This window comes from Betta splendens, chromosome 9, assembly GCF_900634795.4.
Source record: "Betta splendens chromosome 9, fBetSpl5.4, whole genome shotgun sequence".
NCBI classification, from domain to species: domain Eukaryota; kingdom Metazoa; phylum Chordata; class Actinopteri; order Anabantiformes; family Osphronemidae; genus Betta; species Betta splendens.
The window spans coordinates 4158699-4183833 of NC_040889.2; the positions used below are offsets into that span (position 1 = coordinate 4158699).

A 25135-nucleotide genomic window follows, 5' to 3' on the forward strand; every position below is an offset into this window, starting at 1 on the left:
GCTCACTAGACTGAGTGGCTGTAACCTGTCAGAGAGAAGCTGTGAAGCTCTGTCCTCAGTTCTTAGCTCTCAGTCCTGTAGTCTGAGAGAACTGGACCTGAGTAACAACAACCTGCAAGATTCAGGAGTGAAGCTACTGTCTGCTGGACTAAGGCGTCCACACTGTAAACTGGAGACTCTCAGGTTAAGTTAGTTTATTTTTTAAATATGGGGTGATATCGCTAAATTTAGGAACTAAATTTGGAAGTCACCTGACAGTGTTTTCTGACTTGTGTTTTCTCTGTACTGCGTTAAAATAAATAATGGAAAATTAATTCCTAATAAATAAATAATAAATTTATAATAATAATTAATTAAAATGAATAAATTTATTTAAAATATTTTTTTTATTATTAAAAATGAATTGAAAATTAACCAGTCATACAGTAGCATCATACACGGACCCTAAAAGACTTGTTCTAAAGTCACTTTGCTTCTCTTCCACTTAGGAAAAGTAAGCAATATTGTCGTTTGGCAGCAGCCCTGGCCTCCTATTGGCGGGTGCAAATCTGACATTTTGAATGCAAGGGAAGGGTTTTGAGAGTAACAATGACAAAATCTAAACATTAAATCGTTAAAGTGTGCTCTTGAATTGTCTGCTCACTAGACTGAGTGTGTGTGACCTGTCAGAGAGAAGCTGTGAAGCTCTGTCCTCAGTTCTCAGCTCTCAGTCCTCTAGTCTGAGACAACTGGACTTGAGTAACAACGACCTGCAGGATTCAGGAGTGAAGCTACTGTCTGCTGGACTGAAGAGTCCTCACTGTCGACTGGAGAGTCTCAGGTCAGGATTCATTAACATGACATTATCTGAGGTTCTGGAGAGTCACAGTAATATGATCTTGTCAGATATATGAACAAAATGCTAGTTTACTACCCCATTTTATTAAGCATAACAAGAGAACCACATTATCTTTATGAATAGATAATGTCTTCAGTGTGGAATGATATATTAAAACTACTTGAAATTACTTTGTTTCTCTTTTCAGACACAAGCAAACCAGGAAACTTTGGTTTTACAAAATCCTTTACAAACTATGATTCAAATCAACTGACAAATTGCTGGATTCTAAAAGTGAAAGTCTAAGCCAAACCTACATTCTCTGTTAGTTACACTGGACGTGTAATGTGTGACTTGTGATTTGTGATGATGTGTAATTGGGATTTGAACAAATAAGTTAAAGTCTTTTTTGTCTGTTTTGTCTGATTTGTTGTGTCTGTTCAGGCTGTCATGTTGTCTGATCTCAGAGAAAGGTTGTGTTTCTCTGGCCTCAGCTCTGAGCTCCAACCCCTCTCATCTGAGAGAGCTGGACCTGAGCTACAATCATCCAGGAGACTCAGGAGTGAAGCTGCTGTCTGATGGATTGAAGAATCCACATTGGAAACTGGACACTCTCAGGTATGGTAAAAAATACAGAAGCATACTCTGAGTGTTTTAGGTAAACAGATGGATTCCAAACATCAGGGTTTATTAAAGGACCAACAATCAGACATGGCTGCTACACTGTTGTCGCGCTCTGCGCTCCCTACATCATCTTGATCACGCGTCCATCCTACCAGGTGGCACTTTGACATCTTCCTTATAAGGTTGTACTATAGGTGTGACATCAGCGTCAAGATCCCGCTAGGTGTATCCCATTCGTGGATCACAAGTGGCATCCGCCACACTAGTAAAGAACTAGAACTAACAAAACACAAAAACAAAATCACAGTTGAAGCAGGAGGAAAAACGCCAAAAAACTAAACAAATCCACTAGCAAGGGAGCTATCAGCTGCAAAGGCACAAGCTCCAGGTTGGCACAAAGTACACAAAATCTACAAACTGAGAAGAAGAATAAAGCCAGAGGTTGGAGAACAGGAGAGCGGGACAAGGAGTCATGGGGATTGGTGGACACACCAGCAAACTAAACACACAGATGGAAGGTTTAAATGCATCACATACTGAGGAGGAAATAGAAAACACCTGATATAGGAAACCAAACGCAAACACAGCAGTAATCACCCTCTGGTGGGAGGAGGGCAAAAAAGGTAATGTGGACATAGAATAGTGTTGTTTATAAAAGCACTGTGATTTTTAAAGTTGTTTATAGTTCGTACGATAGTTTGGGTTAAAATACGATCATTTTAAAGCTAATGTACGACACTTCTTCATTTCCTATCTGACAACACTGACAACTGTTAAAAGTTTACAGCAATGAAAGTTAGTTCCAGAGTATTTGTGCATCCTCTTGACATCAATTAAAGCTTATCAAATGTTACAGGACTAATGCCAACTACAGAGAACAACACACAGTGATTCATCATGTGGATCAGTTCGAACCAGTTGTGTGAATGATCTCTTATCCTCCTTTTAGGGTGGAGCCTGGTGGAGTTCATTGGTTAAGAGCAGGTCTAAGAAAGTGTAAGTGTGTTTTTATTGAGAGTGATCATAACAAAGCAGCAACATTCAATCATCTCCGGGTCATTATCAAACTGTCCTTATTAAACTGATGATAGATCAGTAACTGCACCTTGTGTCTTGTTTTCACCATCAGATTTCTGTAAACTCACAGTTGACACAAACACAGTGAACAAAAAACTACGACTGTCTGACAACAACAGGAAGGTGACGCATGTGTGGATGGAACAGTCATATCCTGATCATCCAGACAGATTTGACCAGTGTCCTCAGCTGCTGTGTAACAATGGTCTGATTGGTCGCAGTTACTGGGAGGTTGAGTGGAAAGGAAGTATCAATATATCAGTTAGTTACAGACAAATTAGGAGGAAAGGAGATGGTATAGACTGTGAGTTTGGGTGCAACGACCAGTCCTGGAGTCTGATCTGTTCTAATGTTGGTGGCTACTCTGTCAAACACAATAACACAGAAACATCTATCCACTCCTCCTCTGTGTCTGACAGAGTATCAGTGTATGTGGACTGTCCTGCTGGTTTTCTGTCCTTCTACAGAGTCTCCTCTGACAAACATATCCACCTTCACACCTTCAACACCACATTCACTGAACCTCTTTATCCTGGGTTTAGGTTTTGGTCCGGTTCTTCAGTGTCTCTGTGTGATGTATCGTAGTGAGAGTTAGATCCTGTGAGAGAATGTTGAACTTTGGAACATACTGGTACACACGTAGACAAAATTGTTGATACACCTCAGTTAAGAGGCTTACGCAATTTCCCCTCTGCAGGACAAGTAAATGGTTTCTTATTCCTAATCTTAATGAAAATCAAAACCACAATAGTCATAAAAATATTTTGACTTACCTGACAAAAGTAATAAATACAGACCAGCAGACAGCAGACACAAACCAATCTATAATCCGCGCAGATGTTCCTGTATACTATGCCAGTCACTTGGTTGTGGCGTTCCATGTATGCTTTCCCTGCCAGCATCTTACACCCTGCAGTTATGTGCTGGATCGTCTCAGGGGCCTCTTTGCACAGTCTACACCTTGGGTCTTGTCTGGTGTGGTAGATCTGGGCCTCTATGGCTCTGGTGCTCAGGGCCTGCTCCTGTGCGGCCAGGATGAGTGCCTCTGTGCTGTCTTTCCGCCCAGCCCTTTCAAGCCATTGGTAGAGTTTGTTGAGATCAGCCACTTCAGTTATGTTTATTGATTACTTGATTACAGCTCAGCATTCAATATCATCATACTGTACCTGGCATACTGGCGGATAAACCGTTGCATCTATGACTTCCTTGCGTCAACTCCTCTTTTATTATCACATGTATTCCTGGCTTCCCACAGGGCTGTGTGCTCATTCCTCTGCTTTCCTCCCTGTGCACCTATGAATGCACTTCTATTCATTCCTACAACATAATAATTAAAAATGCGGACGACACAAGAGTGGTTGGCCTAATAACAGGAGCAGACAATTTGGAGTACAGGGAGGAGGTACAAGCAACACCAAAAGCAACACCAAGTGGTGCAATGAACAATAACCTGGAGCTGAACACCAGGTAAACCAAGGAAATGATCATTGACTTCAGACAGAACAAGAGGATGTTGTGTATCAATGGTGATGAGGTAGCGCGGATCTCATCTTAGATGAATAAACATCTCAGAGGATCTCTCCTTGACCGATCACACAACAACCATTGTTAAGAAATCCCAGCAGAGACTGCACTTTTTGAAACTGTTTCGCAAAAAAATCTGTGCGAGGGTACTGAGAGAGCCCTTGCACACTGTCTCACAGTGTGGTATCCTGGTTGTTCAGCCAAGAATAGGAAGCGCTATATGTCTCAACAGGATATGGATCATAATAAAAGACAATACCCACCCTGGTCACGAGCTGTTTAGAATATCTTCTATTTTGTCACTGGTGAAGTGGAAAGTCAGGCTTATCATAATGCACTGCAGTGTTATATAGGGTATCAAGGTAGAGAGATTTTTACTGTGAAGAATGTTCACTGTGCAGGAACCTCCAGGAATATTTAAGTAATGAGGATTGTTGATAACACTAAGCCTGATTCGCTGATTATTGTTTTCTCAATTTATATATTGAAGAGTTTTTATTAATTCAAACATCTGATACATTGAGCACTTCTATTGTTCAATCACAATTTATGGACAAAAACATAACCCAAAAAGTAGACAGGTTAATCTGTTTTTCTAAAAATGGCATGGGCGTAATCAGCCAGAGAACAGTGAAAGTGTTTGTGGAACTAGGAAAAGGGCACAGATTGTGCTTGTGTATATTGGACAATAATGTACTGTACAGGACATGGGAAATTGTTTTTATTTTTATTCAGAAACAAGACTTTGCCAACAGTTTCCCACACAGAAGAAATCCTCTCCAAATTACAGTATGCATTGCCTGAACTGCACAGAACAAGAGACTACCTTTACCTGGTTGAAGATGTACATGGCAAAAAGCAAATCAGAACCAATGTAAAAATGAACCATGCTATAGTTGTGTTTTCACAATAAATGGATGCTACAGTATCTGATGTAATTTTGTAGTTGGAACCCTACTTGTTTATTCTGGTAAGCTTTCTGTAGATTCCTGTCTACAGGTTTTATGAACTCATAAGAGCATACTGTAGATACTGTATCAACTTCATTCCTCATTTTTTGTAAAACATTTTTTCTTAATAAAATGAATTCATAAAGACCTGCTGTGCCAGTTGTACTACTTCTTTAACCAATTTGTAAAGATATCAGGTGACATTTATTTTACAGAAAAGCACATAAGCACATGGAAGGTATCTGTGCACAAACTCTATTGACAAACACCCGTTTCAGAAAGGAGTAGAAAATAACAGCACGTTTGCTTGCGGTGGTTAATGTGAAAACAGTTTTTATTTAGATTAGATTGGAATTAGATTAGATTAGATTAAATTAGATTAGATTAGATCACCTGCAATCATTGAAATTGCCATGTTGTAACAGCAAAAGAAAAGGCATTGTTGTGAATTGTTAAAAAAAGACAAAAAAGACAAAATGGTATAATCTTCACAGGTTATCTCTGATTAACACTGCACACAATGTTAATTTGTATGTGCTGTTACACAGTATCCTGACCTCCAAACCTGATTAAATTTGAACTTTTGCCCAGTCAGCTTTGTCAAGTTTCTTAAAGAGAACATCAGGAAATGATCCCACTGGACAGGAGGTGATCTCCTTGTACGTCTCCTTCCCTTTCAACTGCACCAACACCCAGTGGATAGTTCACCAGCTCAGTGTCCTCTTGTCTGTTGGATGTCTGCCCCCTGGCCTGGAGAGACATGACAGCACAGATGTGACTTCCTGCAGAGCTCATCTGCTCAGTCCAGTAAACACAGGTGTTTCCAGTACCTTACAGCAGAAGTAAAGAGCAGCGCTGAGCAGCAGAAGAGTCACAGGCTGGAAGACCACTCTGAGGGGAAACACTGGTGGATCTGATCAAACATGTCCACAATTATCATTAGACACAGACTGGACTGACCTGACTCTCCTGTATGGTTTGACACTCTTAACTCTTTAGCTTCATCTTACTGTTTTTTGCTCTGTCTGTCTTTCCTCCTGCCTGTGAATCTTACTTTTATACTGAATAAAGCTAACCTTATTCAAAGCTGGAGTTAAACAGTCAGTGACATAGAGTATAAGTTTCTCGGGTTCACTTACCAGAGACACTGACAGACAACGGATGGCTCTCAGAGGAGAAGGTATGGGAAAAAACATACACTTGATAAACACAGGTGTAGTTTATTTGGTGGGCGGGTTCTGCAACAGGAAACAGGAAATAGGCAGAGTGATTGACAGCTGGTTGGGTGTAGTTGTGTTCTGCATTGAAGAAGGAAGATATGAAGTTGAGCTGAAAGGAGCCTCCTGGGTACTGTGGCTGGATAGAGCAGCTGATTGTGAAGCTGAAACCTCTGAGCACTCTGCCCATCAGCAGCAACCCCTGCTCATAGGCCTTGGAGACCCCATCAACGGAAGAAACAGCGATGATTGGCTGAAGAAGCAGGTCTGTAAAGACAGAGATGATGAAAGGGCACAGAGATGATTAAAGACAATGTTGTTCAACAAAGTTATCTCACTGATGTCATGTGACTGAAGGATAAGGAATGTTCCTCCATCAGGTGAAGTTTAGCATCTATGAAGAGTCTGAAGCTTTCAGAAACAAAATTGTTCTGGAAACTAATTCAGTGGAAACTACAAACTGTTACTGTAACAGAGGAAGGATCCTCCAAGTGATGTCAGACACGATATCACTGATGCGCATACCTGAGCAGATGAGATTCCAGGTGGAGGTACTGTAAGTAGACTGTATACACCCCTTTAGTAGAAGTCCTGACTGAACACAGTCAGAGCTAATCTTCCACACAGGTTTGGAGAACTGCTTTCTCTCTTTTTTTATAGAAACAGCAGAACCACAATCCAGCTCTTTACAGACAAGAGCTGCTTCCTTAAGGGTCCAGTCAGATCCAAACAATGGTCTCCAGTCCTCTTCATGTTTCAGCTCCAGTCTACCTGCACAGCGACTGCCTCCTTCCACCAATTTAATCTCATGAGGTTCTGAACAGAAAGCAGAGTGTCAGTGGTGTCAGTCAGTAAAACAACAGAGTAAGCTTTACTAAAACAGAAATTAACGGAATCCAAGATGCAGCTCCTCGTCTACCTGAGCAGGTGAGTCCAACAGCTTTATCAGGTGAACAGGTGGTTCTGGCTGAGTCCGAGATTCTACAGTCCAGCAGAGCAGACTCATTGCCTCCACACTGGAACTCTTTGGACCACACTGGATCCTCCACTTCTCCATAGAGCGCCCCCTGGAGGGCTGAAGGAGCCCCACAGCCAAGCTCCCTACAGACCACCTCTGCATCCTGCAGGTCAAAGTCAGCTTCACACACTGAGGACCACCACTGGTTGGACTGGTTGGACCTGACCTCCAGTCTGCCTGAACACAGACCAGTCCCATTCAGCAGCCTGACAGAGTCTGGAGAGGTGAAACAGAGACAAAAGACAGCAGACACTCAGTGAAGACATGTCCTGAAACCAACTGGACTCAGAAACAACATCGGTTTATCATCAACAGCAGAACCACACACTTTAACATCACATTTACATTTAATATATCTGATCATGTGCTTATATTCTGAAGGTTCATATTATATTATCATATATTCTGAGGGCAGCAGTGGCAGCTTAATATACAGAGATGGTTGTAATCATCACAGCATGTAGGATCAAACCATTCCTATGTTTAGTTCTGGTGGTGTACAGGTTTCTGTAGCTCCGGTCAGAAGAAATACAGGTGTGTTCAGGGTCTGCAGGGTCTTTTTTTTTGTCCTGTCTGGCAGTTCAACAAGCAGCATGTATTAGGCTGAATACACAAATACATGAATACATGGGTTGGTGCAACCAGCTGCTGAAACCAAACAAATCACTTAAGCAAACAAAAGGCAAAAAAAAAGTAGGGACGTACCTTAGGCTGACACATTTACAACTAAACAACTGATGTACTGTGGTTTACCTCTGAAATTAATATTAATACAAATAATAGTATTAGTGTTTAGGTACTGTATATGCACACACTCAGACATATATCATATACATACACATATGCATTATTATACATAATCTCATAATACTTAATAATAGCCATGACATACAACGTCACAACTTCCATAATCACACATTATGAAGCCTGTTTATCAGCTCAGGTGTTGGGTGTCCCACTACAAGGTTAGTAAAGCTGTAGTTTAACATTGTTCACACAAAGGGTGAGGCAGACGTTGGTGCAATAAAAAGGCAACTTGTGAAACCCAGGGTGATGGGAGGAGCTTTGACAGTACACCCAGACAACGAGCGAAGGGAGTAAACCTAGCAGCCAGGGAGCCACACCTTCAGTTCCAGGAGGGCAGGTATTGTGACCCAAGCCGCCCACACAGAGCCCCCCACAGAGCTGCAGCAGCCACAGAGACAGCACCCGAGGTCAGAGTGGGCCACCGTGGGTCAACACTGTCCGCCCCATGAGAACCATGGGTAAAGACTCCCCCCGGTGGGAGGGTCGGCCTGAGAGAGTGGAGCCCGAGGACCCGCGGTCCATAGAGAGCCCGCTAGGAAAAGCCCCTGCACCCAGAGTGGGACTCATCCCCAGTCGACCACCCCCCCACAAGCGGAGCATGGCGTACCCCATCGGCCCGTGCCGCCAGAAAAGAGACAACCCAGGCAGCGGATCTACGTACCGCGAGTGGGAAATGGACCCCCTATACACTAATTGCACCTCAGGCATACCCAATCACACGCACACACACACACAAACAAACACACACACACATCATCACATATCCACTCGTCCCAGGTTGGGACGAGTGGATGTGGATGTGTAACAGTGTCCCGCAACCAAGGTGTCTATTGTGTAGTCTATGCCCCAGCAAAAGAGCCCACTCCCCGGCCCTGAATGTATGCATATGTGGCTAGGTATGAGGAACTTTGGGAGACCGCCAGTTCTCCAAAGGGGCCAGCAAACAGAGCCATTAAAGCGAAGGCTCTGTCTACTGGCCCCACCGGAGGCATCCTCCAAAGTCTTGGATGAGTGTGTATGCCTAATGTATTTAAAACTGCAGAGCACCCCACTTACTGTAGGAGGGACGGTTTGGTGGAACCACTTTCCAGTAGCCCCGGTCCCTCAATCAGTAGGACGCCCCTCACAGACCTAAGTGGATGAGTGTGGAGTGATGTAGTTGGTAAGCAAGGTACCGAGGTCCGCAGAGCCAGATTCCAGGCTAGCTTCGCTACCCTTCCCATCGCTCCCCGCAACCCACAGCTAGGAAAAGATGAGCAAGACCCAGGGACTGCAGTATCACTGCCCAGGCACCACAAGGAATGCGGCCTAAACCGCCCTCACCCCTCTGTCACACTTACCCTTTCTCTTGCTCAGGCATGCTCATGCTCGCCCCGTGTAGTGCTCCATTCAAACCTATACACATACTATGCGGCTGTGCATGGAGGGCGAACCCCTGGAGACCACAGCCTGGGTAGTCCAACGGCAGTTACAGTAGGTCAGTCACTACACCTCAGCCACTCAGCAGGGTCTCTGAAAATTACCTAACTGGACTTGTATGGGTTCTGACACAGGACATTCATCTTTAGCTGACGACTCTTCCAGGCTATTCTGACTGGATGAGGGGCAGCAGTGACGTTGACAATGACAATTAGGATGACACTGACTACACCTACTGAAAACGTGATCTGACTCTGGTCCAACATAGACGGGGCTCATTTCAATCCACAAGTTCCATGCAGGTTTGAGGTCTGGTGATCAGCTCACTTTGTTTTCTGTCCGATTGGCTCGGACATCTTTCATACATACATGTATGTATACATACAAAGAGTACGTATACGTACATGTAGTAAACAATGTAATCATGAGACCAAGGCTGCAGTTTCTCTTTACCTGCTGTAAAACTATAAAGCATGATGGTAAACACCAGACTCTGACCTGAACCAGAATCAGATACAGTCATGCTGTCACTTACCTGAGCATGTGAGTTTTGAGGAAGGAAGAGAAGTGTAAGATGATTCTGCACACTCCTTCAGAGCAGATCCAGACTGAACACATTCAATCAACCAAGCAAGTCTCCCTAAGTACTCTCTTTTCAATTCTAAATAGACAGCAGCACCACAGCCCAACTTTCTACAGACAACAGCTGCTTCTTTCAGGGTCCAGTCAGATGGATCCACTGGTCTCCAGTCCTCTTCATGTTTTAGCTCCAGTCTACCTGCACAGCGTCTGTCTCCTCCCACCAACCGGAATTCATCAGGTTCTGAACAGGAAGGAGAGAGTTGTTAGTAAAACAACAGTGTAACCTTCACTAGAACAGAAATTAACGGAATGCAAGCTGCAGCTCCTCGTCTACCTGAGCAGGTGAGTCCAACAGCTTTATCAGGTGAGCAGGTGGTTCTGGCTGAGTCTGAGATTCTACAGTCCAGCAGAGCAGACTCATTGCCTCCACACTGGAACTCTTTGGACCACACTGGATCCTCCACTTCTCCATAGAGCGCCCCCTGGAGGGCTGAACGAGCCCCACAGCCAAGCTCCCTACAGACCACCTCTGCATCCTGCAGGTCAAAGTCAGCTTTACACACTGAGGACCACCACTGGCTGGACTGGTTGGACCTGACCTCCAGTCTGCCTGAACACAGACCAGTCCCATTCAGCAGCCTGACAGAGTCTGGAGAGGAGAAACAGTAACACAAAAGACAGCAGATACTCACTGTGAAGACATGTCCTGAAACCAACTGGACTCAGAACTAACATAAGTTCATCTTCCATAGCAGCAACCACACACTTTAACAATGCATTCATATTTAATATGTCTGATGATGTGCTAATATCCTGAAGGTTCACTGAAAGCAGCAGTGGCAGGTTAGTGTACAGGAATGGTTCTTATGATCTCAGCAAGTAAGGTTAAATCGTTCCTATGTCTGGTTCTGGTCATGGACAGGGGATCAGAAGGGACATGCTGGACCAGGTTGTGTTCAGGGTCTGCCTTGGACCTCATGAGACCAAGAATGCAGTTTCTTCTATCTACTGTAAAACCACAGGGCATGATGGGCAACACCACACCCGATCCAAGATCATATTGATACAACATCTCCACACATTTGTTTTGTCTTGACAGTAATGTCTGACAGATAATAAATGTGTCACTGATGATGGTGATGATGATGATGCCAATGATGCACTTACCTGAACAGGTGAGGTACAGGGAGGAGGAAGCAGAGTAAAATCCTCTGATACACTTCTCAAGAGTAAATCCAGACTGAAGACAGTCAAATTTGATCCTCAACACAGGTATCCCTGGAGACTCATGTATCTGTCTCGTAGAAAGAGCAGAACCACAATCCAGCTCTCTACAGACGAAAGCTGCTTTCTTTAGGGTCCACTCAAATCCCAACACGTGTTTCCAGTCTCCTTTATGTTTTAGCTCTAGTATGCCTGCACAGCGACTGTCTCCTCCCACCAACCTGACAGATTCTGGAATTAAGCAGAGTCAGTAAAAGGTGAAAGTAAACTTTGACGGCTACTTTTGTGATTCTTTCTGTTTCTTCACCTGTTGGCATGTGTTTTCCTTCAGCCTGGGCTCCTGAGGAGGGAATCACAGAAAATGTCAGTGTAGAGCAGCAATCTGATAGGACCATGTGAACAGAACCAACACTTTTTAAAGCCTGTGTCTTATAAGAATAAAACAATGACTCAGCTTCTCTTGTATTTTACTCATATCGTAAATTTTACAAAAGCGAAAAAGCAAAGAATACCAATAAATAGAAATAAAAACTGTTTGAAGTTTGAAGAATGTATCTTTACTTCTTTTAGTGTGTGCAGCAGAGCAGTACCTGAGCTCCACAGCAGCAGCAGCAGCAGTAGCAGCAGGTGACCCATGTCCAGCTGTAGTCACAGCCTGTTGGACACTGGTGTCCTCAGTGTTTACGCTGGACCAGAAGCAGGTGGGGCTTCAGTCCACTACATCTGACCGAATCTCGCTGAGACTTAGCTCAACTCTAGTGAAGCAGATCTAAGGTTGACAAATACTCTGATACTAGTACAAGTACTGCATTGAACAAATTCCTACCAGCAGGTCAAAGACAGTACTGTCAATACTAGTTTTATAATAATAGACAGCAGAAACTAAAGCAGCAGGTCTCATGTCTTGGTTTCTGAGTAAAGAGAATTAGATTCTCTGCACTTTGTTTAAGTCAAACATGCATCCGATAAAAAAGCCGCTATCAGACATGGTGTTGATGGTGATCACTGTGGCTTCTCTCTGGTTCCCCCCTCAGTCACGATGTTCAGATCAGTGGTGGCTCTAAAGCAGCTGGAGACATGAACGGTGAACACGTGTGGGTGAACCTGCATCTCAGCTTGGCTGCTTGGACACCTTGGTGGTTTTAGCAGCCATCCAGACCCCTCCCCTCATCCAGGTGGATGGATGATGCTGTTGTCTGATCACATGTTGGACTGTGGTTCGCTCCATGGCAACTAAAACAGGCTGAGCAGCATCAGCCTGCATATAATAAAAATATTAGCCAGTATTTAATGCTCATGAATGGCCCTGCATTGGTTGATAATAATTATGTTTCTTATAGGTTGGCTCTGTTTAAACTTTAATCTGGTGAAAAGTTTCCGTCAGACGACAAATGAGGACTGTTACCATGACAGATCAGATAAAAGTGGCCTATATTATTACTACCATCTGATAACTGTCACTACTAAAACATCATTTCAGTTTAGTTGGTAACGACTTGATAGAACAGACACATGAGACATGAGATGTCTCATCCTGAACTGTCTCCGTCTTTTATCTGCTGTAGCCCCCAGTCCTGCACTGGGAAATGACAAGAAATGACTTGGATATATTAGAAACCACAGTCCTGCTCCAGCTCACCCACCAGTCAATTTTAGTTTATTATCAGCCTTTTTTTATTCTGCAATGATGTGGAATGTATTTGCAAAAACTCTGATGGCATAGAAGCGATTTCTTCACCAGTCGTTTTATCTTATCAGGATAAGAATCAGGACAGAGCAGTCTGTCATGACATTTTGAGACATGCAGCAGCTGCTGATATACGCCTACATAGATGCTATGCTTTGCTATGAACTAATAGCTTCAATATTGAATATTAGTATAGTGATTTTTTTCCTTTTCAGGACTAAAATGTTTCAGTTAAAATTAACTTAACTTTTGATAATACTAATGCTCTTTTGCAGGCAATATTGGTCATTATGTATAAAAACAGAAAGTGGATATATATAAATAATATTTATGTAGTAATAAATAAATCAGTTTAGGCGCTTTTTAATTCATGACATTTCATATCAAATAACATGACCATAAAAACAGTATGACGGCTTCCTCAGAGAACCACAGTACTCATCTCACATAATGTTGATCTCCACTAATGAACCAGTCCAGTGTTGATCCAGATGTTACTGAATGTTGAGCACCACACAGAAGGATCACTGCTGCTGGGAGTCCAGTGACTCCAGCTCAACGTCCATGGACTTCTCACTGGTTTGCTGTGTGGAGGAGCAGCCAGGTTGTGTTCCGGGGTCCTGCAAGGGTAGAAGTCGTAACAATAGATACTAGTGTTGCAGTCATAAAGACTTTTATTGTGAAGGTGAGTGTTGAGCTCCTGGTTGGGTTACGTATGTAGCCAGGTGTACAAAATGTGATTGGTTTGGGTACATGTAGGTCGTTCATTAATAAGTGTCAGCACAACATGACATGGTGGCAGCGATAGAACTTACAAAGAACGGTAAAAGTATAAGAGACACAGCAGCAGAGAGGACAACATTAACAGTGTGAAAGTCTGCAGTTTAGTATTGGACGCTGACTCTAAATGCATAGCTAAGTGAGGCATAGCACCATGGATGTATAGAAAGCCTCAGCGTTGTGTTTGGATTCAGACAACTTATCTTGTCTTGGAAGGAAGTAGTGGAAAACTCAAAAAGAAGAGTTTGTTCTCTACGTGGACGATTCTTCCTCAAAATCAGGAGGAACATTAACCATGTTTTGCACAACAGATTGTTAAACGCTGTAATTCACAAAATCAAAATAGATAGGGGACAGACTACTTTACAACAGTAACTATTTTATCAGGTACGTGAAATCCAAGTTACTTCATAGATTACTTGTATGTTTTGATATTAGTAGTGATGTGTAATGTAATTGTGTTTTTCTTTTTTAGTCAACACTCCAGGCATACAGTAAAAACAAAAAATTATATTATATCAAGCAGTAAAAAACTCCCTCCAATGTTGTTACTATGCCTGGAGACAGAGAGCGCATACCGAGAAAGTGGCAACTCGAGCTCTTTGTGCAAAGACTGCATTCCAAATGCTAAGAAATCCTACTTATTGGCACCAAATCCACCCTCCAAGTGACACCTGATCAAGGTAATCAGCAGAGAGAATTGGAAAAACCAGGAGGACCGGAGCTCAACTCGTGATAAGGACATCACTGATGAGAAAAAAAATATTATTGTAGTTTTAATGATGTGACCAATTGTAATATTGCAAATTCAGGTAATTACAATATTTATAAAGCTTCATATTTCTAAGTATCGTGTACAGTACTGGTTTCACGGAACAATCCCAAATGCTAAATCAGACACTAAGGAAAGCATTGGTGTAATCCTGTTTTTCCCATGCTTTTGACCTTTGACCCGCTGCTTTGCTTTCAAGAGGCAGTGTCAAGTCTCTGGAAGTCTCAGAGACAAACAACTCTTTTTGTGTGCTCTGGAATCTGCACTTTTGATGACTGTCCCAAAGTTGTAGTAGAAAACAAGACTGCCCTTAAAGCAGATGTCTACCTCCAGGGAGAGACAGTGAAGCACTACTACTACTACTACTATTACTATGAACAATTAAAATGGAGGCCAATCAGAGCAGACAAGAGGCGTATCATTTTCGGCATTCTGCAATCAAAATGTCCTTGAAGACTGTACCTGGAGAATTTAAATAAATTAGAAGAAACTGTGTTAAACTCTGGATGAGGCACCGACACCAGTCGGATTAAGAATACTGTCTTGGAGTCAAGGGAAAAAGTAACGAAAACACAAGAAGCAGTTTGCTCATTACTGTATGTCCCAGGATAAGGATGACAAACAGGATTGTTTCATTAAAACCCAATGAAGTTATGCTTTGGTTACAAAAAACTATCCAGTTGTTCAAAACCATCTCAAAGGAAGATGTTGTATATAGTAGATGCAACTGGAAGTGTTATGAAAAAAGAGCAGAGATTAAAAGTCTCCTTTTTACGTCTGTGAACTGTTGGAGCGACATCCAATTAAAGGACGTTTCCCTGTTCCTGTGGCCACCTACGTACAGTATGTTACATGTGACCACACAACAGCATCAGTGTCTCACTTTCTGGGTTCATTTGTTACTTATCGTGTTAAATTCCATGGACGAAACATAATGAAAAACCTCTCATGTACATCTGTGATGGCTCTTTAGTTTTGATTAAATCAATTTCTTTTCATTTCTGTGGACTTAATCTACATACACGAACTACTGTGCCATTATTTTTACATCACATTGTCAAAGGACAAGCGAAGGAGAACTCACTGGCACTTACTATCCTACATCAATGTCTGAGCCACATTATGAAAAATGCAAAAGAAACAGTAAGTGATGTTCTAATTAAATATGCTTTATTTCTAAACTAAATTCTAAAAACAATTACAGTTTTTAAGGTATTTTGTGGGTGTTTTTTTAAGTGCACTAAACACTGGCCATGCACACCTTTGGGCTCATGACTTGCATGACTACGCTGCAACAGCTAGATGAGGCAGTCCTGAGTGCAGCAGTGCTTTTTGGAAGTGCACATAGTGGCAGACGTTTGAGAAAAACACTAACTAACAGCTCAGAAAGAGCCAGACGTTGATGGTTCTGCCGAAATTAAGGACAACTTTGTGGTAAGCTTTTATTTCTGATGGTCTTAGGGACTGGTTTCTAACTTTATCGTTTACAGATTGACTTGGGGCCAACGCCATTTCAGGAACATTTTGAAAAAGTGATCAGTCAGGCAAAACTGAAAACAGCTGGACAATCCAATACATACCACTGTCAAAAGAATATGCCAAAGTTCCTAAAAAAATTCCTTCCACATGCGCCTCTTCGGTCAGTTCATATCTTTAACGATCACATTTAAAGTAATGTGCCTATCGTTTATTTAAGGATATTGTCATTCTGCGGTAGCTGACCTTGGGCGACTCTAAGAGGCTCCTTAAAGAAGAGGATAACTTGAAATGAAACAACAAACAAGGTAATTAAATTATGTCATCTAACTTTTTCAATTGCAACAAATTCCTTTTTTACTCAACATCATCATCATCATGTACGGTTGAATATTAACTGCTGATTTCTTTGCTAATTTTTCTGCCCTCTTCTTTTATAGATGCACAGGGTTGATTTTGAACGGTGGAAACAGAATAAACAGGGAAAGAGAGGGGCATATGGTTTTATACATGTAATATATTATGTCTTTGATATTACCCTAATAATAAACAAATGTGTGCATTTATGCTGCTGTTACAGTGTGACAGCTGCAAGCGATGGTTCCATGAGCAGTGTCTGGAAATAAAGACAAATTTGAAGAAGCAATAGCTGGTACAGTATCAGGCACTGCTTCATTTGTCCTTAACAAGGCTACAGGCTTCCTAGTGCATGATGTGATTACAAAGACAAAAGTGTTTTTTTTAAACTTACTAAACACAATTACACCAACTGTTCATTATAAGTTGAATTTGTTATTAAAGTGTTGTGTATGTTAGATTGGAATTATGCTGGTAGGTGAAAGAAAAAAAAATTTGATTTATGTGGCAGAACTACAGTAAAAGATGAGAGCAGTACAATACAACAGTACAATTTAGACTACAGTACAAATATTTCAGATTACAGTACATCTAAAAAATTATGTAACAGTAAATAAAAAATATGAATATATAAGAGATCATACAGACAATTGCACTGTCTGACTTGTTACTTCAAACTTATCAAAGGATCAAAGGTTCACAGCTCTAATGGTAAGGTTTGACAGCAGCAGGAGAAAAAGCTTCAGTGTCGCTCTCAGCGACTTGGGGAACTTAAATTAGGGTCAAAGTTCAGTCATTGATATTAATGTAACTGACCCGTAAAATACTTTAGTAATGGATTATTCTAAAACCATGCAGTAATATGAGTAGATATTTGTTGTGGTAGTAGTCTATGAAGTACTAAGTAGTACTATAAAGGAAAGGTGTTCTACTAATTTGAGGAATTTATTTTAGGAAAGGTAAAATTTCAGTCATTGATATTCAAACCTCAAGCGGGTTTGAATGAAATAGACGATGCTGTCTCCGGTTTGAAAACTGTTTGCATTAATTGTCTGTGCCTGAACTTAGTGGTCATCTTTGCCATTGAGGTGTCGCCATCTAGTGGCCAAAAACAATCACCACCACCACCTCATCCTTTGCTCTGAACCTCTTAACTGTGTGACGTGTCCTCCTCTACTGCCCTCATCACCCTCTACAGCCTGGTTTTCTCACCATCAGCCCTCCTGCGTTCCTCTAACACAAACACCAAATCAAAATGATCATTCAATACATGTGTCACCCTAGAAACAACCCTGCCTCCACCTCACCACCAACAAACTGGACACTTCACCAAAACAAAGATTGTCAAAAAACAAGATTTAACTGATCTCATACACAATAAAACTAATGAAATAACATGGCTTCACGTCACTAACCTATTCGATATTTTTAATTTCATACAGTCTAAACTGACCTCGTGCAGTTTTCAAGCAGACACGTGAAGTAAACATGTACCGTAGGAACAAACAAACAGTTACGATCGAATCTAAAAGACGTGGCATCAGTACGACCACTGGAAAACATATAGCGGATAGTATTCACATGTTATGACAGTTTAAACCCGAAATAAGCAGCTGCGGACTCGGACTGTCACGCGTCTCCAGGAGGCGGTGCGCGCGCCCGCGTACAGCAGTCCGTTTTTGTCAGACAGGCACTTTTTTGCACGACACTTGTCCCCACTTTTGTTACGCTTTCCGTAAGTGCACGGATCATTTTGCACCACGGCGCGACTGCGACATGTCTCGGGCTGCGGACAGACTCAGGCTGTTGATCAATCACCTTGATCGATCACCCGCTGCGATCGTATCCTTTTGTCACGCCATCGCGGTCTTGACCGGGGCTTATCCGCTAGCAGCTAGCTCCCCGGTCGGCTATAGCTGTGTGTGAGGGGGCCTGGGTCCCCCTGTGGACGGCGGGGCCTCTGGATTTGCAGATATAAGTTAGCATTCTGTTTATCACGGTTCTATTAATGGAGGTTCTAATTGCAGCAACGCCGCTATATGACTATGATTGTGTAGCGCATTTGTAACGGCTCTAGTCTGAATTAACCATGTAAAGTCAATCATATCTTATATCATAGCTTAAAATAGCGTCTGTTGCTAAAGTTTGTTTATGTCAACTTAAAGCTAGCTAGCTTGCTGGTTTAGGTCCGTTATGGTTTCAGATGCTACCTATTAGTTTTACATAACACACAGTATGTGTGTTATTTAGTAATAACGAAACTCGAGCATTGTTTGTAGCCGCGTTTCCACCTTAACTGTTGTTCAGAGTGTTTCCCCAACATCTGCTCAAACCTTCACCCACAGTCACCCACAACAGAGGCTGAGGTAACATCGCGGTTTGATATTAACTAATTCTAAACAGCATTTTAAGCTGCAGCCTCAGGGTAAAGTCTCGTGTAAATATACTTATACAACCCGATCGTTATCACTCACCTTTGTCACAGTTTCGGGGGCGCTGTCCTCTAGTCTTGTTTCATAATGTTCCCACCTACTATAGATGTGCAATTACAGATGTTATTGCTTTCATGTTTGACTCTCCTGTAGATTTTATTGCAGTTTTACAATGCAAAACAAAGCAATTGCTATATGAACGCAATGTAACTACCGTATATTATATATATTATATTATACCGTATAAAACTGGTACTAGTTGTTGTTTTAGGGTCTGAGGCTGGTGGACGAAACTTTAACCAATGTTTGTCACAGTAGCAGCTTTTCATCCTCCTAAACCAACATATGACAGCATTTACTGTCCACTTCCTTCACAGATACACGTTTGATACTGACCTGCTGACTCCAGAGCAGCGCCTTTTTTATGAGGATAATGGCTTCCTCCTCATCAAGAATTTGGTGTCTGATGAAGACATTGACAAGTTCAGGTGACATAAAAACACTGATACATTCCACCCAGTGCATAAGCACATAAGATAAATGTGGGGCAGTTTGCTGTGAAGAAGAAATATGTCCAGTGAGGAGCTGATTGTGATCCGTGTGCCCCCTTTTAGGATGGAGTTTGAACGGATCTGTCGACAGGACGTGAAGATTCCAGGTTTGGTGGTGATGAGAGATGTGGCGATCGCAAAGTCTGAGTTTGTTCCAGATCAGAAAGCGATCAGTAAAGTCCAAGACTTTCAGGAAGATCCTGAGCTGTTTCGTTACTGCACCTTACCACAGGTAAAAAAAAAAAAACCTACACGATCACACTCAACCCTCCACTTATTTGGTTGGGTCTAAACATTTTTTGCCAATAAATGAAAACACACTCTTTGTGTTTCAGATCCTGAAGTATGTGGAGTGTTTCACTGGACCGAACATTATGGCCATGCACACCATGCTGATCAACAAACCTCCCGATGCAGGTTATTGTGAATTTATTTTTACTATTTTTTGACTAAAAATCATTTGAAAAATGAAAAATCTGTCAGATTCATTAATAAAAAATCATAAAGGACTTCTGTTGTCTCTAGAATGCAAATAGCTTAAAACATATGTTTGTAAAAACACTTTGCTTTTTGATAGAGAAATAAATGTATAGAATAAGTAAACATAAGCGGAACAAACCTTTTGTTCTAGGTAAGAAAACGTCTCGTCATCCGATGCATCAGGATCTGCATTACTTCCCATTCCGACCAGCTGACCGCATTGTTTGCGCTTGGACGGCGATGGAGAAAGTGAGCAGGCAGAACGGCTGCCTGGTGGTCCTGCCTGGAACACACACTGGTTCGCTTCAGGAGCACGACTATCCCGATTGGGAGGTACGCACACACAGACAGACAAAAATACTGTCAGAAGCATGATCACAGCTGCCCCGTACACCATCTGATCACTCATCCTCAGGGTGGCGTAAATAAAATGTACCATGGAGTACGTGGCTACGACCCTCAGCACCCCAGGGTGCACCTGGAGATGGAGAAGGGCGACACAGTTTTCTTCCACCCTATTCTCATCCACGGTTCTGGCATGAACCAGACACAGGGTTTCCGTAAGGTACTGCACCCGCTGAGTAGCACAAAATCACTAAACAGAAATAACAAGAAATCGTGTAATTTAAAAACAAAACCATTCGGATGCAGCTGTGTGAGTTTACGTGTGTGTTTCCAGGCCATCTCCTGCCACTACGCAAGCAGCGATTGTTATTACATCGACGTGACGGGAACTACGCAGGAGAACATCGAGCAGGAGGTGAAGGAGGTCGCAGCTAAAAAGTATGCTCTGAACAACATCACCCTCAAGGTAAGACCGAGCCTTCCAGAACCTGAAAATAGAGCCCGTGGGTGGATGCAGTGGGGGATGATAAATTCAGTAAAAACACTGGTTGTGAGACTAGGCTCTTATCAGGAAGAAAGGAAGAGCGGTGACAAACCTACAGTAACAACTAAGGCTGCAGGGTAAGACTCAAATGAATCCAATCTGGGCTTTTATACTAATTAATAATTTAGTGGTCCACACTAGGCAGCAGAGTGAGATGTGATGATGTCATTGTTGTTTAATGAATAACATGTGAGGGGAACGTAGCACCCTGTGTCTTTTCATTTACTGAACGTGAACATTTACCTCCCACCCGACAGGACACTTGGTATATACGAGGCCGTCTCGTCCAGGGAGAGAGGATCTCAATGTGAGGACGCCACAGATGTGCTTCAAAGGGATCCCAGTTCGCCGCAGGGCAACCAACCACTGAGCTGAAATTTAAAAATATTTTAATGCCGGGATAGCAAAAAAAGCAATATGGTGTATCTACAGAGCTAAGGAACATGTGGTTTTGATTTTTGCTTAAGGGGAGAATGATCTCTTCAATCACACTTCTATCTAGAATGCTGCCTCATTGCTACACTGTACCTTACCACAGCACAATGTTCAAATGAATTGAGGGTATGGAAGTGCCTAATAAGTTTTTTTAATACAAGTAAGGGAAAGAGAGAGACACTGATTTTACAGTGATTAAAAAAAGATTGGTTATTATGCGTGAGAGATATAATGTGAAGAGAAATCTGAAGAAGAATGACTGAGAAAAAATGGGTAAAACACTGATACATTCATTAACACTACATTCATTGTGGAGTGCAAGAATATCCTACAGTAGGTTTGTGATCTTACTTTAATAAATATGATATTTTAATAAATTATTAATATAATTCTGTAATCCTGTCATTTTTATTATGTATTCAGCAGCTTTGTTTGAAAAATACAGTTTAAAATTTGCAAATAAAACCAAGTGGATGACAACTATAGACCGATATTGAATTGACAGAATTCAGGAAGGTTAATCCAAAGCAGCTGTAAGATATCGTTAGAGCCGATGTTTAGATTAGATTGCCTGCATTCATATACAGCATCGTACTCCCAGATAATGCGAAATGTCATAAGGTTTTTATGGCAGGCTTCGGCTGCAAAGCAGCCCAACCTGGTCTACGTCCATCCCCTTGTACCAGTCCAGCTTCAGGAATAAGATTTGAATGCTCTCCGAGGAGCTAGTTACAGTTTTAACGTGAGACACGCTGTACTGGCAATATTCTGTCTCTTGCTCATTAAAAAACGGTTTACAGGCAGGAAAACTGAGAGGTTTGGGGGATGATTACTTAATGTCTTACAGCAGAGCAGCCTCTCTTTCCTTAGGTTAAATTCCATGCTGGAACCCCACCACCAGACGCTTTTTTTTCAACTCTCACAATTGGAAACAGAGCACTGGCAGATATAAAGGTTTTGCGCCCTTTATATCTGCAAGTGCTTTGCTGTAAACTCTAGAATGTTCTACAACTAAGACATATAATCCAACAAATTTGATGTAAATTAATAAAATTTTAATTAGGAATTAAGAATTGTTCTCACTTTTTAATTAATTACATTTTTTTATTTTCCATAGTTCGTTCAATTGTCATCTTCTTTTAATTTACATCATTTCATCACTCCCCCCTTTTCCATTTGTTTTTATTGTCCAGCTTCGAGCCATTAAAATGTCTGCAGATTTCCTCTCCCTAAGAATTTTCCCTCCCTCTTTCTCCTCCCATTCCTCACCCCCCTCTCCTACCTTCCTCCATTCCCCCCTCTCATCCTTCCTTGCTTCCTCAGTCGGGCTCGGTTAGATGTGCTGTTAGGTCCAGTCAAGGCTTTGTCCTTCCTCTCAAGATGTCCTGGACTCAAGTCTCGGTCGTCTCTTTGTCCGCCCTCCTCCTCATCCTCACCAGTGAGTACCTGTGGGCTGTTTTGGAATAAACCAAGAGGCAAAAGAAGAATATATTTAAGGGTGTAAAGCCCTGAAATGTCCTTTCAAGGGAATATTTATTATTATTATTTTACTTTGAGCCTTTGACTGGTAAATGTCATAGTTAATTTAAACGGTAATAGTATAGTATGAATCGTATGTCTCAATGTGAAATGCTGAGTGATCCCTCTGGCGTAATTACCCTACATCAGAAGGACTCAATTTCAAAAAAAAGAACGGAAGCTTTTCTCTTAGTTTCCAGTTTTGCGGAAGGCGCAGCCGTACGGGACGACTCCAAACCGGACAATCCCAGAGGTGACCACATTTGAACTATTCCACAGGGCTTTGGCAACACCTATCTGCCGTCATTGACCTTCAGCTTGTGACCTCTGACCCCTTAGGTGCAGCACAGCGGGTGTTTGTGCCTGAGACAGATGCGTCGAGCTTCTTCAAACGCCGCGGCCGTCGCTCAGTCCGATACTATGAGCTCCAAGGTCAGTAAAAAATAGTATTTGTAGTATTGGCTAGTAAATAGCATTTGCTGTTTCTATATAGTGGCCTGAAAATGATGATGGAGGTTTGAGGTTTGGGCTACAATATTGTAAAGATTCATGAGAGAAGGAGCAGTGGAAACTCAAGCAGGTGTTCGGCACAGTAGCAGCTCTTAAATGTGGTTTGAAGAGAGAGCAAGGGAGAGACACACACACACACACAAGCTGAAAGCAGCAGAAGGAGTCACAGGATCGTATGGAGCATTCTGTCTCTCTCTGTTTCTCGATGCAGTGAGCTCACTCTTCCACTGCACCAGTTCCGGTTAGATGCAACAGATACAGTACAGTGCACTGGAAAAGAAATCTAACTGGCCAGAATTCATGTGATGTCGTCTGATCTGATTTCACATTAAACGTTGTTGATGTGTGTGTGTGTGTGTGTGTGTGTGTGTGTGTGTGTGTGTGTGTGTGTGTGTGTGTGTGTGTGTGTGTGTGTGTGTGTGTGTGTGTGTGTGTGTGTGCACCCATGAGAGTACTAACCTGGAACCTTGGTTCTGGACAGTTCCACATTCCAAAGAAAGCTTTGTTATGCTGCTTGCCAGCTTTGTGAGGACTTAAGGGAGCAACTCGGTGTGTGTGTGTGTGTGTGTGTGTGTAAATGTTAGGGGCCAAAATTAAAAGAAAAATCTGCATACAAAATAGTCAATAGCCGATTACTAGACCATGGGTTGCAACCACTTTCACCTAAGTGGATTTCCACAGATAAAATGATTGTCCAACATTTTTCTCTCCACAGTGGAGCAAAGGATGAAGATCTCCGCGAGCGAGCAGAGGAGGGAGTACAATGAGGAGCAGAGGGACGAGTACGAGAATTACCTGGAGGAGGACCGCGACGGTGAGATCCGCAGCCACACCATGAAAATAACAATATTAAACAATATGAAAATAAACTAAAAGGCGCCGAAACAAGTGTAGCAACGATCAGAGAACCGGTACTGGACCTTTAACCGTAAGGAGAGGACTCATCAAAAACACGAGGCGAGCCAGAGTGTGAGCCGGGACCTGTGCGCACACACGAGTCTGTGGACTCCGCACCGAACCAAAGCGTCCACTTTGTGGTTGACCCCAGGCTGACAGTCTTCCATGCGGTCATCTGTTGTATGTGATATAGACGCAGTGACAGTTTCTAAACTGAGGGGTGCTGACCACAAAGATGTGACTGGGGTTTTATGTGTCAGATAGACAGTGGTTTTTGAGCGGTTTGAGGGAATGAGTAGAGGAAAACAAGCTGCACGCAATCAGGGCCTGAAGCAATAAAAGATTCAGTGTTCTTTGTGCTTTTTTTATGAAAACTAACGCAATGGCTGCTTTTATTGTTTTTCTATCAACAGAGCAAGGTGAGAGAACGAGGGAAACGACTGAGCAGATGCGAGAGTATCACTACGATGGGCTGTATCCTCGTTATCACTGGTTCCACTGAGGGTGACCATTTTGGATGAGTCCAAACAATAAAATGTATCAAAACTACAGTTTTATTATAAGCTAAACATTTGCATGCTTGTATACTATGTACATATTAGGTATACAGTGTACCACATTTTGTCTTTCACCAGATGTTTTTGCTAAGAAGCTGAATTTAGGTTTTGAAGTAAACCAATCAAATAAAGACAAGTTTCCTTAATCCCAGGTCCCTAATGTGTTTTTAGTCACTGTCTGGTATTTTGAGCCTTTTTGGGCAAGCAAGGCGCTTTGGAAGAAAAAAAGTGAACGCCACAGGAGCTGTAGAAATCATCAGGCTGAAATGGATTCCACATTCCAGAGTGGAAATATTAGACAGGAGCTATGCAGCGGCAGCGAAGAGACGGGAGGAGGGGAGCAGCTACAGTGATAATAAGCACAAATTAAAACCCTAAGTAATGATGTGGCAAGGCACTGAGCACTCACTAATCACACAGTCGCATCCACACGCCATGTGGACCGGCTCTGGGGTTTGACCGCGCGCCATCAGGTAAGGTGAGGCACCAATTGAGCCAACACATGGAGAGTGTTAGAGGAGGTTTGCAGGACACT

At 42.3% G+C, this 25135-nt stretch overlaps 4 protein-coding genes across 13 annotated transcripts in view; 3 read left to right on the forward strand and 1 right to left on the reverse strand.

Moving 5' to 3' along the window:
• The window catches only part of LOC114861302 (NACHT, LRR and PYD domains-containing protein 12-like), a 103457-nt gene extending 98317 nt beyond the window's left edge, over nucleotides 1–5140 (forward strand). For 4 of the 6 annotated variants that reach the window (XM_055511356.1, XM_055511353.1, XM_055511354.1 and 1 more), the window contains 4 exons: nucleotides 647–820; nucleotides 1262–1435; nucleotides 2391–2437; nucleotides 2571–5140. In XM_055511356.1, the coding sequence (XP_055367331.1) occupies nucleotides 647–820; nucleotides 1262–1435; nucleotides 2391–2437; nucleotides 2571–3103 (928 nt within the window). In that variant the 3' untranslated portion in view covers nucleotides 3104–5140. Of the gene's footprint in view, nucleotides 1–9; nucleotides 184–646; nucleotides 821–1025; nucleotides 1436–2390; nucleotides 2438–2570 lie in introns of those variants that run through there. The other 2 variants (XM_055511358.1, XM_055511357.1) reach the window with 2 other exon arrangements.
• LOC114861319 (scavenger receptor cysteine-rich type 1 protein M130-like) lies at nucleotides 4756–20074 on the reverse strand. Of its 5 annotated transcripts, none has more exons than XM_055511378.1 (13): nucleotides 19934–20074; nucleotides 19160–19226; nucleotides 18806–18863; nucleotides 13394–13566; nucleotides 11567–12517; nucleotides 11203–11490; nucleotides 10370–10684; nucleotides 9989–10276; nucleotides 7129–7443; nucleotides 6735–7025; nucleotides 6132–6476; nucleotides 5823–5905; nucleotides 4756–5742 (listed from the first exon to the last, which is right to left on the reverse strand). In XM_055511378.1, exons 5-13 carry the CDS (start codon nucleotides 11652–11654, stop codon nucleotides 5614–5616), a joined length of 2142 nt encoding a protein of 713 aa, XP_055367353.1. In that variant the 5' UTR covers nucleotides 11655–12517; nucleotides 13394–13566; nucleotides 18806–18863; nucleotides 19160–19226; nucleotides 19934–20074; the 3' UTR covers nucleotides 4756–5613. The 5 variants fall into 5 exon arrangements, with proteins under 5 accessions (XP_055367353.1, XP_055367354.1, XP_055367352.1 ...); XM_055511379.1 differs by having other exon boundaries at nucleotides 11567–11599; nucleotides 11850–13566; XM_055511377.1 differs by adding an exon at nucleotides 14401–14473 and having other exon boundaries at nucleotides 11567–13566.
• Nucleotides 18039–21507, forward strand: phyh (phytanoyl-CoA 2-hydroxylase). Its single transcript, XM_029160495.3, has 9 exons — nucleotides 18039–18173; nucleotides 18639–18697; nucleotides 19141–19251; nucleotides 19378–19546; nucleotides 19650–19731; nucleotides 19946–20127; nucleotides 20210–20359; nucleotides 20474–20605; nucleotides 20941–21507. The coding sequence occupies exons 1-9, from the start codon at nucleotides 18108–18110 to the stop codon at nucleotides 20992–20994; spliced, it is 1005 nt and encodes a 334-aa protein (XP_029016328.1). The 5' UTR covers nucleotides 18039–18107; the 3' UTR covers nucleotides 20995–21507.
• An 889-nt stretch (nucleotides 21508–22396) lies between these two features.
• On the forward strand, nucleotides 22397–24746 carry ucmaa (upper zone of growth plate and cartilage matrix associated a). The gene is made up of 5 exons (XM_029160546.3): nucleotides 22397–22556; nucleotides 22830–22889; nucleotides 22976–23068; nucleotides 23862–23960; nucleotides 24457–24746. The coding sequence occupies exons 1-5, from the start codon at nucleotides 22499–22501 to the stop codon at nucleotides 24543–24545; spliced, it is 399 nt and encodes a 132-aa protein (XP_029016379.1). The 5' UTR covers nucleotides 22397–22498; the 3' UTR covers nucleotides 24546–24746.
• Nucleotides 24747–25135: the final 389 nt, after the last annotated feature.

Coding starts and splice junctions, on each gene's coding strand:
- LOC114861319 (XM_055511378.1), bottom strand. CDS start 11,654: ATGGTCCTATCAGATTGCTGCTCTACACTGACATTTTCTGTGATTCCC. Junction 10,277..10,369: donor TGTTGGACTCACCTGCTCAG/GTAGACGAGGAG, acceptor CTTCCTGTTCAG/AACCTGATGAATTCCGGTTG. Junction 5,906..6,131: donor GTTGTCTGTCAGTGTCTCTG/GTAAGTGAACCC, acceptor ATGTTTGATCAG/ATCCACCAGTGTTTCCCCTC.
- phyh (XM_029160495.3), top strand. CDS start 18,108: ATGTCTCGGGCTGCGGACAGACTCAGGCTGTTGATCAATCACCTTGAT. Junction 18,174..18,638: donor ATCGATCACCCGCTGCGATC/GTATCCTTTTGT, acceptor ACTGTTGTTCAG/AGTGTTTCCCCAACATCTGC. Junction 20,128..20,209: donor ACGACTATCCCGATTGGGAG/GTACGCACACAC, acceptor ACTCATCCTCAG/GGTGGCGTAAATAAAATGTA.
- ucmaa (XM_029160546.3), top strand. CDS start 22,499: ATGTCCTGGACTCAAGTCTCGGTCGTCTCTTTGTCCGCCCTCCTCCTC. Junction 22,557..22,829: donor CCTCCTCCTCATCCTCACCA/GTGAGTACCTGT, acceptor CTTTTCTCTTAG/TTTCCAGTTTTGCGGAAGGC. Junction 22,890..22,975: donor CAAACCGGACAATCCCAGAG/GTGACCACATTT, acceptor CTGACCCCTTAG/GTGCAGCACAGCGGGTGTTT.